This window comes from Mastomys coucha, unplaced genomic scaffold, assembly GCF_008632895.1.
Source record: "Mastomys coucha isolate ucsf_1 unplaced genomic scaffold, UCSF_Mcou_1 pScaffold12, whole genome shotgun sequence".
Classification (NCBI taxonomy): Eukaryota; Metazoa; Chordata; class Mammalia; order Rodentia; family Muridae; genus Mastomys; species Mastomys coucha.
The window spans coordinates 10006290-10022860 of record NW_022196894.1 but is presented as its reverse complement, the minus strand read 5'-3'; the positions used below and the strand labels follow the sequence as shown (position 1 = coordinate 10022860).

The window sequence follows — 16571 nt, the reverse complement described above, 5'->3', positions numbered from 1 at the left end:
AGGTCTTTTTTCTTAGTACCATATGTTTCTAGACAAAGCCCATGTGACCTTGGAACTTGAACATGGGGACACACAGCACTCATGTCTCATAGATCTGAGGTGCCATTTACTTAGAACTTACAACTGGCTGTGGTGAAGCACAGTTAAGAGTCATGTTGGTCTCCCTAATAAACCTAAAAGGTAGGTATGAACCGCAGTATAGATGTTCAGAGTGTGTGAATCCCTGAGGTCATACAGCTAAATGTTGGTCAACAAGTCGGATTTTCATCTCATATTCTAAATTAAAAGGTCATGTTCTTTGTAGCACATCACAGCACAACTCATAAAAGATGAGCCTTTAAGTATTCCACTTTAGAATCTCAGCATAAGAGGAAGTGGCATTTACATTTCCATCTCTTATCTTTGAAAACTCTTGAATTGGGTGTATCCAGCATTGCCCTGTAATAGCAGGCATGTAAGAACCATGGACTTAGGTTAGTAGACGGGAGACAGGACCAGCTCCCCACAGCCAGTCAGGGCTGATCTAGCAGTAATGCCTTAAGCACCATTACCTGATGCTGTTTGACAAACTGGCTGGGGGAGGAGTATGGTGGTGGAGACACCTGGCAGATTACCAGTGTCTTTGGGCTACCACAGCTGGATTCAAGATATTTAGAAGATGGGCAGTAAGTAGTCTATAAAAGTTTCACTAAGGGGAAAATCTGAGGAAAAAAAAATCCTCATTAACTGATAAATGATTTCTGGGCTAGCAATGAGTTACAATTTTTTGGAAATTGTTTGTCTTGTAATTTAGTCTTCTAGTGTTTTAAAGTTAATTTCTAAATACTAAATAGTAGATAAATAATAATAAATAATCCAGATGTATAATCCTATGATATACAAAATCAACCATTCTCCCCTCGAAGACTTCCAAAGCTGGTGGTTAAAGGTGAGGAAAAAAGTTTAGATAAATATTTCAGGGGCTGGTGAGATGGCTCAGTGGGTAAGAGCACCAACTGCTCTTCCGAAGGTTGTGAGTTCAAATCTCAGCAACTACATGGTGGCTCACAACCATCCATAATGAATTCTGATGCCCTCTTCTGGTGCATCTGAAGACAGCTACAGTATACTCATTTATTATAATAATAATAATAAATCTTTAAAAAATATTTAAAAATCAACTCTTATGAATCTCTTGAAGGAAATGTATGTAGGCCAGAAATACTGCACTAACCATAGTGTTAGTTTCAACTGAGATACATGGAATTAGGTAGATCATAGCCTACTATCAAGGAGAATGACCACAAATTAAGTTTAAGTGTAACAAGGTCATGAGTTAATTGTATCACATTACTCTTACAGGTCTAAGCTCAGATGCACCAGCACTGTTATCAATTCTACAATTTTAAAACTCGGACATTAAAATTCACATGGTGAACTTCATGGTGCCTTAGAGGCATTCTTCATTAGTGTAAAATTCAAGCCCATTTTATACATGCATCTGTTTTTAAAATGTATTCTAAGGGTTCTCCTGGGTGGGTCACGCTGACCCCTGGCTTTCCTGAAGGAAGCAGGGCAAGCCCATCCTGTCCCAGCACACCAGAGACAACAGCGACTTGGTCTTACGTGGCATGATGCCCTGGTCCACTAGTTGCTCTCTTGTCCTCCTTTGTTGCAGCCTCAGCTGGAGCACTGTAGAAAGGAAAGAGTTTATTAGCAGTCATAGAAGCCAATGCCCATAGTTCCAAAGGGGACACTGTTGGTTATTATTAAACATCTACTTCACAATCCAATCAGCTATGCAGCTGAGTGTGGTAGCCATGTCTGTAACTTCAGTTCTCAAGGGGCTGAGGCAGGAGGGTCAGCCAGGTTGCATAGTGAGTTCCAGTATATTCTGAACTACAGGTGAGATCTTATCTTAAGGAGGGAGGAGACATTACTTGGTACTAAGTTGTAAAAAACAATTGTGATACTGCTTGTTGGTCAATTCTGAACTTATTTAGCAATTCTTTTGTTTAGTTAAATGACAAATGCTAGGCATCTTCCTATTTAAAAACTTCACACAGTGCTCAAGCAAATAAAGATGGTTAGCTTATGTGTTATGATTTGTTCAAAAGAGATCTCATTCAGAGCAAGGATGAGATTCCTTGACAGTTTTCTATGTTAGCAATAACAATTTACTTTAAGAAAGGACTGGCTTGTTTAGAAGGACTTCTCTACAAGGAGATAATTTAAAAGGAGGAGTTTTAGTGAAGCTTGAGTGCATACAAATTAGGCCAGTGAGAAACTTCTAAGTTATTCATGTAAAACAGTTGGTATAAACACACACCAAATTTCACCCTACAAGTTTTGAGAAACCTGCAACCAACTGGCATTACTGTTTAATAAATAATAAATTGTGAGAATTGGTAGAAACAAGGCCTACATTATTAGGAAATGTGGACATCTGGCTTGTCAAATAATTAACTTACCGAACCCCCCTGATCTTTCAAGGAGATTCTTTCTCTTTAGATTCTCTAGATATTCAATTTTAAAAAACAAGTCTATCTAAAAAAGAACATATCAAATAAAACTGAAAACTTTTTCCTAGTTATTTTAAGCTATTTTGCTATTATTTTTAAATTCTGGCTAAGATGATTCAAGGTCTGTATAGAAGTCACCTACGTGTGCTTCTCAATGGCAGGGAGAGAAGGCAGCTCAGCACATGGAGATGGAGGCTGAATGAAAGGCTTGGCATGCAGCACACTGGTGCTTCCCATTTCCAGGAGACCCCTGTGTGCCCCAGGGACCACAGTCCTGACAGCGGTCAGCCCTGTGAACTCTTCTGAGCAGAGTCCTTCCTTATGCCGGGGGTCGGGGGTTGGGGGGGAGAGCCTGGAACTGTCCTGTGGCTCTTACGAACACCTTCTTATCAAGGCTAAATGTGAGGACTGAACACAGAAACATGACTTATCCAGGCTAGATTCGAGGACTGAACACAGAAACGTGACTTGGAGTTTTCTTTTTGGGCCACAGAGTTTCACTGATACTGAATTTAGAATTGAAACAGTTGATATAAAACTGTTACAGAAAGCAAAAGCCAAGTAAAAGCAGCTTAAACGGCAAGCACACATACTTTTGACACTAGCATTTTTTTTTTTTTTTTTAAGAAATGCACAAGCTAATGCTGTGTAGTACTTAAGGTTGTCACATCAAGGGGGACCGAAGGAAAGCAATGAGAGGACAAAGGGGCAAGGTGTTACTCCAGTTCAAAGAGTCAAAGTTGGGGAGAAGCTCCAGCAAGCACTCTCTTTTCCTGCTCCCCAGGGATCCTCAAAGAAGGGTCTTAGAAACACCAATGCCCCCTAAAAACAACCATCCAACCATGGGAGGCAGAGGCAGGTAGATCTCAGTTCAAGGCCATCCTGGTCTACAGAGTGTGTGTTCTAGAAGTCTAGACAGAAATAACCTGTCTCAAACAAACAAACAAAAAAATAAAATAAAACCAAACCTAACCAACCAACCCAAAAACCTCCAAAGAACAACAGAAAACCCAAACTCCACAATATGATATGCAGGTGTGAGCCATGTTTGAACACAGAACATTTTCTGCACAGTGACTTCTGTGGATGATGAGCACAACACCAGTTACTCGGTCTGCAAGCCAATACCATGACAATAGCTTGTACATCTCAGAGGTCCTTTTGAGTGGACACTGGTTGCTTCAAGAGCCCACAAGCACAGGAATGCAGCCCTGCGTCCTTCAAGACTGAAACTCACTCATGTTGACATGTGCGATGCACCTGCTGTGAGGTTATCACATAGAATGGATGAATGAATGCTGCTCCTGGGTTCCTCATACCAATACTCCTGACTGTAAATGTACAGGCTTCCCCCCTCTCCTCTCATTCTCTCATCTGAGGATAGCAACTGTATGTCCAACAATTCCAGTCAAATCTGACCCTATATACTCAGAGTGAAGATAAGACTTCCTAGACTCCCCTTTCAAATACTACTCACTAGCCTAGGCTACTTATGATACAAGATCCTCCTTATACTTGAGTATAAGCCTGATGGTTCCACGAAATGCAGGAGGGCGCTTTATTTATGACTGCAGCCTTATTATGAAGACACCAGTGGAAGAGGTGCACTGGGGTGGGGGTGACTCAATGGTCTTCCGACCTTTGTCTAGGGCCCTCACCTACCAGTCGTATGGAATGGCAGCCCTGAGCAGCCTGTGCATGAGGACTGAGATCGAGGCTCACAGCAGATGCTTGCTCAGCCCTGACCCCCATCACCTAGGAAACCATTTTTGGAGCTGGATGCCAGGAACAAGAGGCAGAGAGCAGATAGTCCTACCACACAGTAGAAGCACCAACCACCAATTGTTTTATGTTTTATTTTTATTTTATTTTTTTAAAATAAATTTTACAAAAGTAAAATTTATTTTAAAATATACAACCCAGGATTGACTTTTTTTAAGTCATCAAAATAATTTCTAATAGTTAAATGCCTTTCAAATGTACATATCTTCTGTACATATCTTCTGAAGCTAAAAGTAATATGTACTCAACCAGTTTTTAAAATCTATTTGGAACATTAAAATCTCTTATGGAGTCCTCTATGAAAGGAAATTGTGAAAAGTTTCTGATTAGACAGAAACAGTTCCATCTCTAAGGGAGAATACGCAGCATAACTGTGGCTTCATAGAATGAATTGGGTAGTGTTCCTTCTGTTTCTATTTTATGGAATAGTTTGAAGATTATTGGTATTAGGTCTTCTTTGAAGGTCTGATAGAATTCTGCACTAAACCCATCTGGTCCTGGGCTTTTTTTGGTTGGGAGACTTTTAATGACTGCTATTCTTTAGGGGTCATGGGACTGTTTAGATGGTTTATCTGATCCTGATTTAACTTTGGTATTTGTTATCTGTCTAGAAAATTGTCCATTCCATCCAGGTTTTACAGTTTTGTTGAATATAGGCTTTTGTAGTAGGATCTGATGAGTTTTTGAATTTTCTCAGTTTCCATTGTTATGTTTCCCTTTTCATTTCTGATTTTGTTAATTTGGATACTGTCTCTGTGCCCTCTGGTTAGTCTGGCTAAGGGTTTATCTATCTTGTTGGTTTTCTCAAAGAACCAATTGTTAAAACAAAAACTATGCACAAGTCATGTGTGTTTTTCATTCAGTTTCCTATATGGATGAAATAAACAACATCCCCCACAACCTAGGTTATTCTAACTGAAGAGAACAGAATGATTTAACGGATGCTCTCCCCCAAAACAGGAACATGCACAGAGCCCTTCTAAGCATGAGACTGCTGCATGAGATTGCTACAAAGTGTCAGTAGCTGATAAAGGGACACGACTGGAGAAGAGGAAGACTTGGGAGTAATGTGTTATATTATGTCTGTTGGTTGCTAGCTCTTCTATCTTCTGTCTGTACCAAAATGTGAACAGTATGGGACAGTACCTAATACATAAATTCAGGTAGACATGGGGTACCTTAGTACACTGCAAAGTTTGATGAATTTTAAAACTATGGTATTTGTTTGTATTAAACACAACCAATGAGGAACAACTTGATAAAGGCTATTCTTAGAACTAGTTATAAAGTACTGTTAGTATAAACTAATACTTTTAGAAAACAGCAAATTTCCTTTGAATATTCCACTCACCAACACAGAATAAATGACTATGGGCAGCTGAGTACACTGTGAGGCAGAGGTAGGGCACGATGTGTTTATTTTGCTTCTTGGGGATTGCGGAAAGGACCAAGGACTGTGAAGATGATGCTGTGACCTTCTGACTGCAGAGGTTTCTGCAGCTATAGATGAGGAGTCTTGTCTCTTGTGTCTGGAGGTTACCTTCTTCTCTCTAGTGTCCATATTAACCAAAGCTGCTCTATCCACATGGAGGAAGAAAGCCTCAGAGCACTGGATGCTACTCAGCCCCTTGCAGTCCTGAACCTCTAGCTGCTATCCTAGAATGCACTCCAGCCTGGCATACTGTCCTATGACAGATGGCACAGGTGTCTGAGAGGCCTGTTTTCCTGGAAATGGCTTCATGTCCAGATAGTGTACCTGAGAGTTGTATCCTGGGCCCCTCTGAGACACTGAATTGCACTAATGGGCTCATAACATCACAGTCTGCATGCTATTATTAAGCTGACTGACACTTAGTACCTTCCATGCCCATCTTGCAAATGACTGAAGGCAAAAGAAGAATACATGTGAAGTGAAATTCTGGTGGGAAAGCAGCTCAAGCACACACTAACTGTATGCCTACATCTTTCACAAAGCACAACACATAGCTAAGAAAGCAAAATCAAATTCACATTTGAATAGTTGCAGAGGTTGCCCTGTCCCCTGAGAAGTCCTGAAATGCAGACCAGCTTAAACCTGTATGTTTCCTAAAGGGAGTGCTGACATGCAGAAGTACACTGTATACAAGAAGCACTGTCCTCTGTGAAAGCCTCAGTCTCAGTGTATGAATCCCAAATACTGTGCGAATCTGTGTACAACACAGAAATGTTATCTCCTGGGGTTGGGCATGGAGGGTCAAATTGGCCCCTATCAAGCAGTTTAGAGGCCAAATGAGATTTGCTACAGGCAAATCACAGCGTGAAAAATTTATATTGGAGAGGTAAAGTGACCAATTATTCTACTTTCCTTCAAAACAATTGTTTAAAAAAAATTTTTTTTTTGAGACAGGGTTTCTCTGTGTACCCCTGGCTGTAGACTCACTCTGTAGACCAGGCTGGCCTTGAACTCAGAAATACGCCTGCCTCTGCTTCCCAAGTGCTGGGATTAAAGGCATGCGCCACCATTGCCCGGCGATTATTAATATTTTTACTTCCACTATTACTTCAATCATGAAACTGTAAAACAAGGAAAAAGCCTTTCTCAGATATTTCCTCATTAATTTTATGTTTTAAATATCAAATTATGTGTCTCTGTGTGAGCAGTTATACATGTGTACAGTGCCATGGAGGCCACAGCTGTTGGATCTCTGGACTTAGATTTACAGGTAGCCATGAGCTTACACCGTGGATGCTAGGCTGACTTCAGGCCCTCTGGTGTGCAGTGCGGGATGATAACCCCAAGCATCTTTCCAGATTTCTTTGCTGGGAAGGCTTACTGTTCAGTCACAGGGGAAGTACAAGGGCTTTCTTCTGAGCCCAGGCCTCAGAAAAAGACCCTACCTTGATGTAAGTATCACATTTTTTTATATAAAAGTTTCCTACTTATTTGTTGAAATTAAAGGGAAGATGTACATAAAGGCTAGTAAGAAGAATGTAAAATCCATCCCATTTTACCCAGGTTTCCTGTACTCTGTCCTACTGTGAGAGCCCTATGGCATCAGAAAATGTCCTCTGAACATCCTATTAGTAGTACATACAAAGTATGCAAAGAAACACACAGGACAGGGCTGTATTAGTCATGTAGTTTGTGAGTTGGCTTTAAAATTCTAGTCGGGCAGTGGTGGCGCACGCCTTTAATCCCAGCACTTGGGAGACAGAGGCAGGCAGGTTTCTGAGTCCGAGGCTAGCCTGGTCTACAGAGCGAGTTCCAGGACAGCCAGGGCTATACAGAGAAACCCTGTCTCAAAAGCCAACAACAACAACAACAACAACAACAAAAAGAAAGGCAGAGGCAGGAGGACAACCAAAAATTCCGAGTTGTCTGAAATCTAAGCTCTTTTTCTTCTTAAACACTTAGTACTTGTACTTCAAGGCTTCCTGTTACAAGAACAGGTATAGTTAAGAGCCTTACTCAGTTTGGTGTCATCTCTGATGATACAGTTGTAGATTAACTTTCTAATAATGGATTTAGCATCCTGACAATCATTTTGCTATCTAAAGATGGTACCAATATATATTGTCAGGAAGTATGAGAGCCTGTCTCTACCTGTTCCATGATGTGTACCACCATGTTTTAATAAATTTAAAAAATTGCCTTCATTGACTTAACCACACTGGTGCCCTCATGTTAAGTAATATAAACACTCACTGAGTGATAGGAAGACAGCAAGTGCCCTGGGACTGCAGGACTGGGCTGTGATGTGGTGGAGAAGCTCAGGGAATCTTGGAGTAACATCTCAATCTTCCAGGGCAGGAACTTTGACAGAGCTTTCTTTAACGCCTTAAGAGTTGTTTTGAGATGATGGCAGGCGTGAGTTTTAAGCCTCAGCATCTTGTAGACCAGTTACAGAGATGTAGTTGCTCAGTCTGGACCTTAGGAAGGTCATATTTGATATGGAAGCAGAAATGTCAGATGACAATTGGCCTTGTGGGTTCAGGTCTCAGACTGGGAACAATGTATCATCTGAAGCCACAGGCATTTGTTGAGGCAGAGACATGAACAGAAAGCAAAGGAGTTCAGGGCTCAGCTGTCAAGAAAACCAACAGTTAAATGTGCACTTGGGGGTCAGATTCAGAAAGAAGAGAACATGACTGTCAGAGGAGCCAGAGTGCTACTGCTTCCACACACAGAGGAGCTGCTTTGTGGAAGTTAGGCTGCAGGAGGAGAAGCAGCAAGAAGCAGGCAGGAGTGTGTCCTGGAGGCTGTGGGCTGGGTTAACATCCAAGGAGAGCTTTGTGAGGGGAATACTCTTTCTGCAGGGGGCTCAGAGCTTTGTTCTGACACAGACAGGGAGTTCTGAAGTGATGGCTTATATTTTCTCTGAGAAGGTGCATTGTTGAAAGTGAGGATGATGGCTAGGTAGGTCAGTGGAGGAGGCATAGAATACTTAACAGTACAACTGGAAAACCTGAAACATTGCCAGATAATAAGGCAGCAGCTACAGTAAGCAATTTACTCCAATTTACTCACTGGCCCTGAACTATGTCATTTTTATCACCAAAATCAGAATACAAAATCAGGACACAAAATCAGAACACTTTGGGTCTTTCAAAAGTTCTATATATGGTACCTTTGTTAAACAACAACAACAAACCATTATTTGCAATTCTATTTTTAAGTGAAATGCAAAGAGCTCAGGTATGCAGATACAAATGTGTGCACACATGTTCACAGTAACTATACCCACAACAGCTTAAGTGTTACAGGTGTCTGGAAAGTCTATACTGATTATGGAGTACTATTCAGCTACAGAAAGGAATTACGTGTTGATACAGACCAAGTGTGGGTGAGGGAGAGAGCACTCAGCAGTTATGAGCACTTGCTCTTGCAGAAGACCCCAGTTTAGTTCCTAGCATCCATGTTCACGGTAACCTGTAACTCCAGCTCCTAGGGATCTGACACTCTCTTCTGGACTCTGCGAGTACCTGTGCTCACTCTCTTCCTCTCTCTGCTTTCCTTCTCCCATCTCTAATTGTGGATGAACCTGGAAAACATGTTGTATGAAAGAAGCCTGACACAAAGTGTGACATTATTTTACTTATAAGAAATATCCAGAACAGGCGATCTAGAGACAGTACTGCTGGCTGCCAGGAACCATGGGGAAGACACGGGAACAGCTGCTGATGGTGTATGATGCTCTCTGGAAGTGATGACATTCCTTCAAGCCTACACTGTGGTAATCATTGTATAACATTGTAAGTGTATACAATACTACTGAATTGTTTCCTTTAAAACGGTCAATTTAATGTTAAGTGAATTTCACCTTAACACATTTTTAAAAATATGCTAAAAAATTAATTTCTCAGGATTCAAATCTCCAATTCCCAACCCACTAACACAATTCCATTAACCATTAATGGGCTGATCTGTAACCAAAATAGTTATATTTTCTATTTTCTGCCACATAGATTTCTGTGCATTTCCCAGAAGCATACCTTTTCTTTGTGTTTCTAGTGTCTTTTACAATGCTTACTTAAAAAACAGCATTTTTTTTTCAGTTCATATGAGTAGTTAGAATATACAATTAGTTCCAGTTTCCTAGGAAACATTTAAGAAAAAATTATCAGAAAGATTTTCTATGGATCAGTAATTATCCTGGGGCAAACTGTTTCATCTTATTGTGTGAATCTTGGAGCCTGTGGGTTTTTTTTTTCCAAAATTATTGTTTTTTTGCATTTTATTAATTTACTGTGTGGGGCACAGTCAGAGCACTAGTGGAAATGAACTACTCCCATCTTGTGGGTCCATTACTCAGAGAGCCATCCACCTCTTCAGCCTTGGAGTTTACTTTCGAATTGATATTGGTAGGAATATACACAAATGTAATTATGTTGCTGTGAATGATAAAGGAGACTAAAAAAGACAGGCTATGAGCAAGGGTGTGAGGCCCACAGATGCATGGTGGATCCAGCTCTTTCTTATTCCTATTCACACTGAATGTGGAATCCCTGGGAACCTACAAATCCTCAGATGCTAAAGGAGCCATCAAAGGTCACAAGGCTTTAGCTGTTATTTTCAGGGTCTAGTTTGCTCATAGTAAAATATAAGGTTCTTTAGTACATTTTTAAAAAGTAAGGCAAATAGATGAAAACAAAACAAAACAAAAAAGAAAAGAAAACACAACCCTCCAAATCAAAGCAAAGCGAAGCGAAGCGAACAGCAGTAGTGTGCCCTGAAAGCCGTGCTGTTTGTACTGACTGAGCAGACCTCCACCTCCACTTCCTGTCTGGAACAAAGGCAATGCACAGGGCGCCCACAGACTCAAGGCTCCTCCATGAGCACGAACAAACAGCATCTGCACCAGAATTTTTATGACTCTTTTCTGACTAAAACAGGAGCAACACCAGATTAACTAAAATGCTGTGCTTAGTTTCCAAAGAAAGCTGCCTATGGGTGGAACTGGAAGGAATGCCTTCCTCATCAGTGTGGCAGTGGATGCTCTCTGCTGCATCCTTACAGGCACATACCCACTTCCACCAGGCTGAAATGCACTCCAGGTGCCACTGGTTCCCTGCACTCATCTGCAGTGGGAGGGCAGGAAGACAATGTTTTCACTACTCAGCCCTGGAAATTTACAGGAGCTTTGAGAACTCTATTTGGCTGATGCTTAGGTTGCCATGGAAACAGACTGCTAAAAATGGGGCATGTTTCTTTAAACTGAGCATACCTTCACACAGATTCCTCACCCCTTTTTGCAGAAGTTGCAAGGAATGTCTGCTCGTCCTGGTATGACAATGTGACTGATATTCAGTTGGGATGGAAGGGCAGAGATCACACGAGCCACAGCAAAATTCCAGAAAGGCAGACCCATTGTCTCAGTTGGTGAAAGAGCGACAGAGAAAAAGCCCACAGCAGCATCTATGGAGGCCCAGGGCTCTGCTCCAACAGGCTCTGAAGAAGCAGACGTGTCTACGTACTTGCCTGATGCAAGAGAGATCTCAAAGTTAGAACAAGGTTTGATTTTTTTTTTCTCCCAGTTTTTGACTGGAAGAATCATGAGGCTCTTTATGTGAAAATTTCTTATCTATATAATTCCAAGGGAACAGAATGCCTATTTTTCTTGCTTTGGGTGTAATGAAAATCCAATATTCCTGTGCTTTAGTAGAAAAACAGTGGAGGTCTCTTATGGTGGGCCCTAGTTAAACCTTCATTCAGTTCTTAATCTTTCTGCAATGACACAGTATGCAGTCATCTAAATGATTCTATAATTTTTTTAGCATAAACATCTAAACTCTGATGTTGATGATTGGCTCTGAACAAGAACCAATCAGAAAGTACACAGGAAAACAGTTCTATTCACTCCCCCAGAACAACTAGTACCAGCTGTTGTAGGGAAGTAACCTGATCTAGGCTTCCTGCCTGCCCAGGCTTTCCTCACTTGGTGGGGTCGGGATGTGGTAAGCTGAGGCCTTTATTTAGTAAGGTTAGTGTCCTTGTAAGAAAGATAGCAGCTGGGCAGTGGTGGCGCACGCCTTTAATCCCAGCACTTGGGAGGCAGAGGCAGACAGATTTCTGAGTTCAAGGCCAGCCTGGTCTACAGAGTGAGTTCCAGGACAGCCAGGGCTATACAGAGAAACCTTATCTCTAAAAACCAAAAATAAATAAATAAATAAATAAATAAATAATAATAAAAAAAAGATAGCAGAGAGCCCTGACTCATATAAATATGTAAGTGCATAATTTATATATGTAGACTCATTTATCTATCCAAGTTCATACCTGTGCAATGTATATCAAAGCATAAAGACATGTGAATATTGTTATAATTTGCATTATGCTAATAGCATTGTAAGTACTCACACTGATCCAAGTGATACAGTAAGCAGCTGTATGTGGCCTGAAGGGTCACCCAGCTGTCCTTTACACAACAGCTTACCACATTTCTGGGGTTACGGTGGCACTGCATGATGAAGAGAAAGACTGCTGACTGGTATTTAGATGATGGGTACTGACTGGCTGTGCTCTTTCCATTAAAATAAGAAAACATACAATTTGAGCCATTGAACAAGGATGCTGGAACTTACCAGGTTGATAACTATCTGGGTATGAATTGAATTTATGTCAATGAACACCATAACAATCATCACCCAGAAATGGTAAACAGGTAGGAAGCTGCCTGCCTCTGCGCTCTCTTCCTTCAACAGCCGAGAAGCCAGTAGTTCTGCTCTAAGCTCCCAGTGTTGTACCCCAAGGGAGGACTTCTGCTCAGCAGGCTCCCCTGGGAGCTTCCCTGTCAACCTGTGCTCTTCCCAGCAGCACCATGACGTGGGTACCAATACGCAAGAAACTGAAGTAGAATTAAGCCAGAAATTGCTGTGGTGATTTTCCTTAAAAAAATTTTAGCTCATAAATGGTTACTAAAATACTAGTGTTCAGCTTTTGCTATAGCACTAACCTCCATCAACAAAGCGGCTAATCATGCTATGTATAGGAAGCCTAATAAGAATTCACTGTGTCACAGGCAGTGACTTTCTAGAGATAGGACCTTTAGAAGGTAATATTAAGTGGGGCAGAAGGCTTGCTTGCTGCTCCTCTCCCTGTGTTTTGGGGAAAGGCTGTGTAACCTCATGGCAAAGGTTGTCTCTGCATGACAAGAGAGCCCTCGGCAGAAGCTCAGCCTCAGGCTTCTAGCCTGCAGAGGTGTGGGCAAAGAAGGCTGCCATTGAAGCCATCCAGTGTGATACAAACTTTAAGCTGACCCCTCTTAACCACTCAGAGATCCTGCTAAAAAGAAGCATCCTTGAAAAGCTACCGTTAGGAAACGGCTGGAACCCAAATCTTTGACCAAATCTAAATTTTCTTAAAGCTTTTCAGTGAGAGTGGTGTTAACTAACATGTCATGTTACCATAGTGGGATGACATAAAGCACAGCTACATCCTTCCATCTCCAGTTCTACATGTGGACTTTTACATCCACAAAGTCAATTACAAAGGGGGTGATTCTGCTGCGCTTTCCTTTTTCCAGGTGAGGGGTCAGGGCAACCCCAGAAGTCCATGTACACTGAGGCCTTGCTGACTCACAGAGATGGTACCTATGCTCGAACAACCTTAAATTGAGGGAGAAGCTCAGGCCCTTGGCTTTGATATAGAGAACACATACAGCCCCTTTCCCTCAGAGACTCTGGAGTCTAGAAGGAGTAGTTTTTTAAAAATAGGAACATTGCTGACACACAGGTCCTTACAGCACTGTCTGGCATCTGGAATAGAACAGGCAGGGGGTGGGGAGTGAAGGAGAGCTGTGCTGTGGTGGCTTACAGCAGGGGCCAACACAGGCTTTCTGAGAGAAGGTCTGCAGCTGAGGCAGGTCCGACTAGGTTTATTCCAGGGTGCATGGCTGAGCAAGCCTGCATGTCACCATGGTGGCCCTTGATACTGTTAGAGGTGCAGGGCTGTTGGAAGGGAAGGGAAGTCAGCTCTGCATCTGCCTGCCTCTACCTTCGCAGATTCTTCAGAAGGTTGGGCCACAGTGCTGCAGTCCTGTGGGGGAAAGAATGAATTTCTGAGGATGGACTGACAGACTTGGTGACAGATGAGGTCAGAGAAGGAATCCAAGATCACTCTCTTTGTGTGAGCCACTGGTTGAACAGAAGTGATGTGTACTGAGACAGGAAAGCCTGGAGGAATATGTGTGGTGTGAGAAAGATGATGCCCAGGGATAGCTGAGATGGATGACTATGCATCTAAAGAGAGGTTGGATCCCTAGGTTCAACTGCTGGCTCATGTGGACCAAAGCACATGTAATTTTCTTCTGGTGTGTGTGTGTGCATGTGTGTTCACATGTGTTTGGACTTTTATATTATCATCCTAGTTTGCCAATTTTTAGGATATATATCTATATATCCTAAATATATATCTATATATATTAGAATGTAACATCTACCAGAGTCCTATGTGGAAGGTACTTTCCTTTCTGCTAAATAAAATAGGTTTCAATAAAATCAAACTGTTTAATTTCATCTCAATAGTATATACCCATTTTGAAATACTGAGTCCTGTCTGAGATTTTTCTTCATGTGTTGTCAACTGAATATGAAACCATATCTCTTCAAACTTACTTTACTAAACATTAATTTAGTGGTAATTCACATGTATGGTACTTTCAATTAGAAGAATGTAGGCAGGAAACATTGAAAACAGAACAGAACAGAACAGAACAGAACAAACAGAACAGAACAAACAGAACAGAACAGAACAGAACAAACAGAACAGAACAGAACAAACAGAACAGAACAAACAGAACAGAACAGAACAGAACAGAACAGAACAAACAGAACAGAACAAACAGAACAGAACAGAACAGAACAGAACAAACAGAACAGAACAGAACGAACAGAACAGAACGAACAGAACAAACAACAGAACAGAACAAACAACAGAACAGAACGAACAGAACAGAACAGAACAGAACAAACAGAACAGAACGAACAGAACAAACAGAACAGAACAGAACAGAACAGAACAGAACAGAACAAACAGAACAGAACAGAACAAACAGAACAGAACAGAACAGAACAGAACAGAACAAACAGAACAGAACGAACAGAACAAACAACAGAACAGAACAGAACAGAACAGAACAGAACAAACAGAACAGAACAGAACAAACAGAACAGAACAGAACAAACAGAACAGAACAGAACAGAACAGAACAGAACAGAACAGAACAGAACAGGAGGTTCTCGCCTCCAAGGAGCCCAATGGCTTAAGTGCAATGGCAGAGCACGTGCTCGGCAGTGGGCTCTGGTGAAATGCTGTGAATGAGTGACTTGCTGGGGGCCCAGAGGGGGAGTGTTTTCAGCTATAAAAGTGAGTGACTTTTGTTTCTGTTTGCTTGTTTGTTTTTGAGACAGAGCCTCACTGTGTCCAGGCTCGTGGATCCTCCTGCTTCAGCTGCCTGGGCTGGATGACTTTCATTAGGAAAGGGCACAGGAACTACATGTTAAGAGACTTTGGCCTGGAAGAACAGGAGACCCAAGATATGCTGCCCAGGCAAGCTTCTCTGTGACTATAGAACTATGCTCCATGATGGTGTTTCTGAAAAATTTTATTCAATTAAAAACATTTTTTTGAGAGGGAAGCTGTCCAGGCTGGCCTTGAAACCCCAGCTGGAAGTAGGAGCCAGCTGGAACTAGGTGATAAACAACAGGCATGATTTCTTTCTTTTTTTTTTTTCTTTTAGATATTTTCTTTATTTACATGTAAATTTCTCCATTCCCAGTTTCCCCTCCAAAAAACAAAGAAACAAACAAAAACAACCAAAACAAACCCCTGTTGCCTCCCACTTCCCCATGCCTGCCACCCCGCCCTCTCCCACTTTCTGGCCCTGGCATTCCCCTACACTGGGGCACAGAACTTTCACAGGGCCGAGCTCCTCTCCTCCTATTGATGATTGAATTTGCAATCCTCTACTATACACATGCCAGGCATAATTTCTTAAGAGTTCATTTCTGCCTCATAAAATCTGTGCTTTGTCCAAGCTGTTGTTGTTTTCTTCTTTTTTTCTTTTTCTCTGCTTATTGTCTATCTCTGGATTGGATTCCCTAGGATATCTCAGGCAAATATTCTATCTTTCCTTAAACATTTCTATGGCAAAGGACCACAGACTCACACCTCACCTAGTTGTTCCCTCAGATCTTAAATTCCTCCTCACTTCAGTACCAAAGCTGAGTCCAGTGAGAGAGGTCCAGCTTCAGAGAACACTGTAGGATGTGCCATCTACTGGCTGAACCCACCCAGTGTGAGATGCATAGAGTCGAGAGGGCCCTTCAGATAAAGTACACAAACCAGTCAAATACACAATCCAGTTTTCTTTCTCTCATACATTATTTTCAACAGAAGACAGTTCTCAAATTTTACTTTTCCCTTTTTACTACCAGTTTGCTTTTGATAAATATGGTCTATAACTAGCTAGTAGCTCTGGAGCTACGATCTGTTCATTTCAAAGATGGCTCATTAAAAGGCTTATCTGAATTAAAGAACCCCAACTTATTGGTTATTCCTGGAAATTCATATGAACATGCTGAAGATCTGTAAGTTAAATTTAAGCTCATGTGTGCTGAGCTTAACTATTTAGAAAACAGTAAAACCCCTTGCATGTAAGGCAGGGGGAGTGCCCCAGTGTCGCTCCCACAACAGTAGCTGGTATAAGGAATGCTTTATTTGACTTTGTTTAGTGAATTCATGACAATTGTCGCTTCTCATCTAGGGCACAGAGAAGTCAGATTCTCTAGCTACACACACTGACTAGGAGT

The 16571-nt window shown here is 41.5% G+C and overlaps 1 protein-coding gene and 1 long non-coding RNA gene across 6 annotated transcripts in view; one reads left to right on the top strand and one right to left on the bottom strand.

The window, feature by feature from the left end:
- Mrtfb (myocardin related transcription factor B) overlaps nt 1-16571 on the bottom strand; it is a 174173-nt gene that overhangs the window by 47632 nt on the left and 109970 nt on the right. For all 5 annotated transcript variants that reach the window (XM_031363061.1, XM_031363075.1, XM_031363068.1 and 2 more), the window contains one exon: nt 1606-1671. In XM_031363061.1, coding sequence (XP_031218921.1) covers nt 1606-1671 — 66 coding nt within the window. The remainder of the gene's footprint in view (nt 1-1605; nt 1672-16571) is intronic.
- LOC116085437 lies at nt 396-15397 on the top strand. The gene is made up of 4 exons (XR_004116554.1): nt 396-473; nt 9331-9515; nt 11019-11274; nt 15171-15397. It is a non-coding gene; the product is annotated as an uncharacterized LOC116085437 (long non-coding RNA).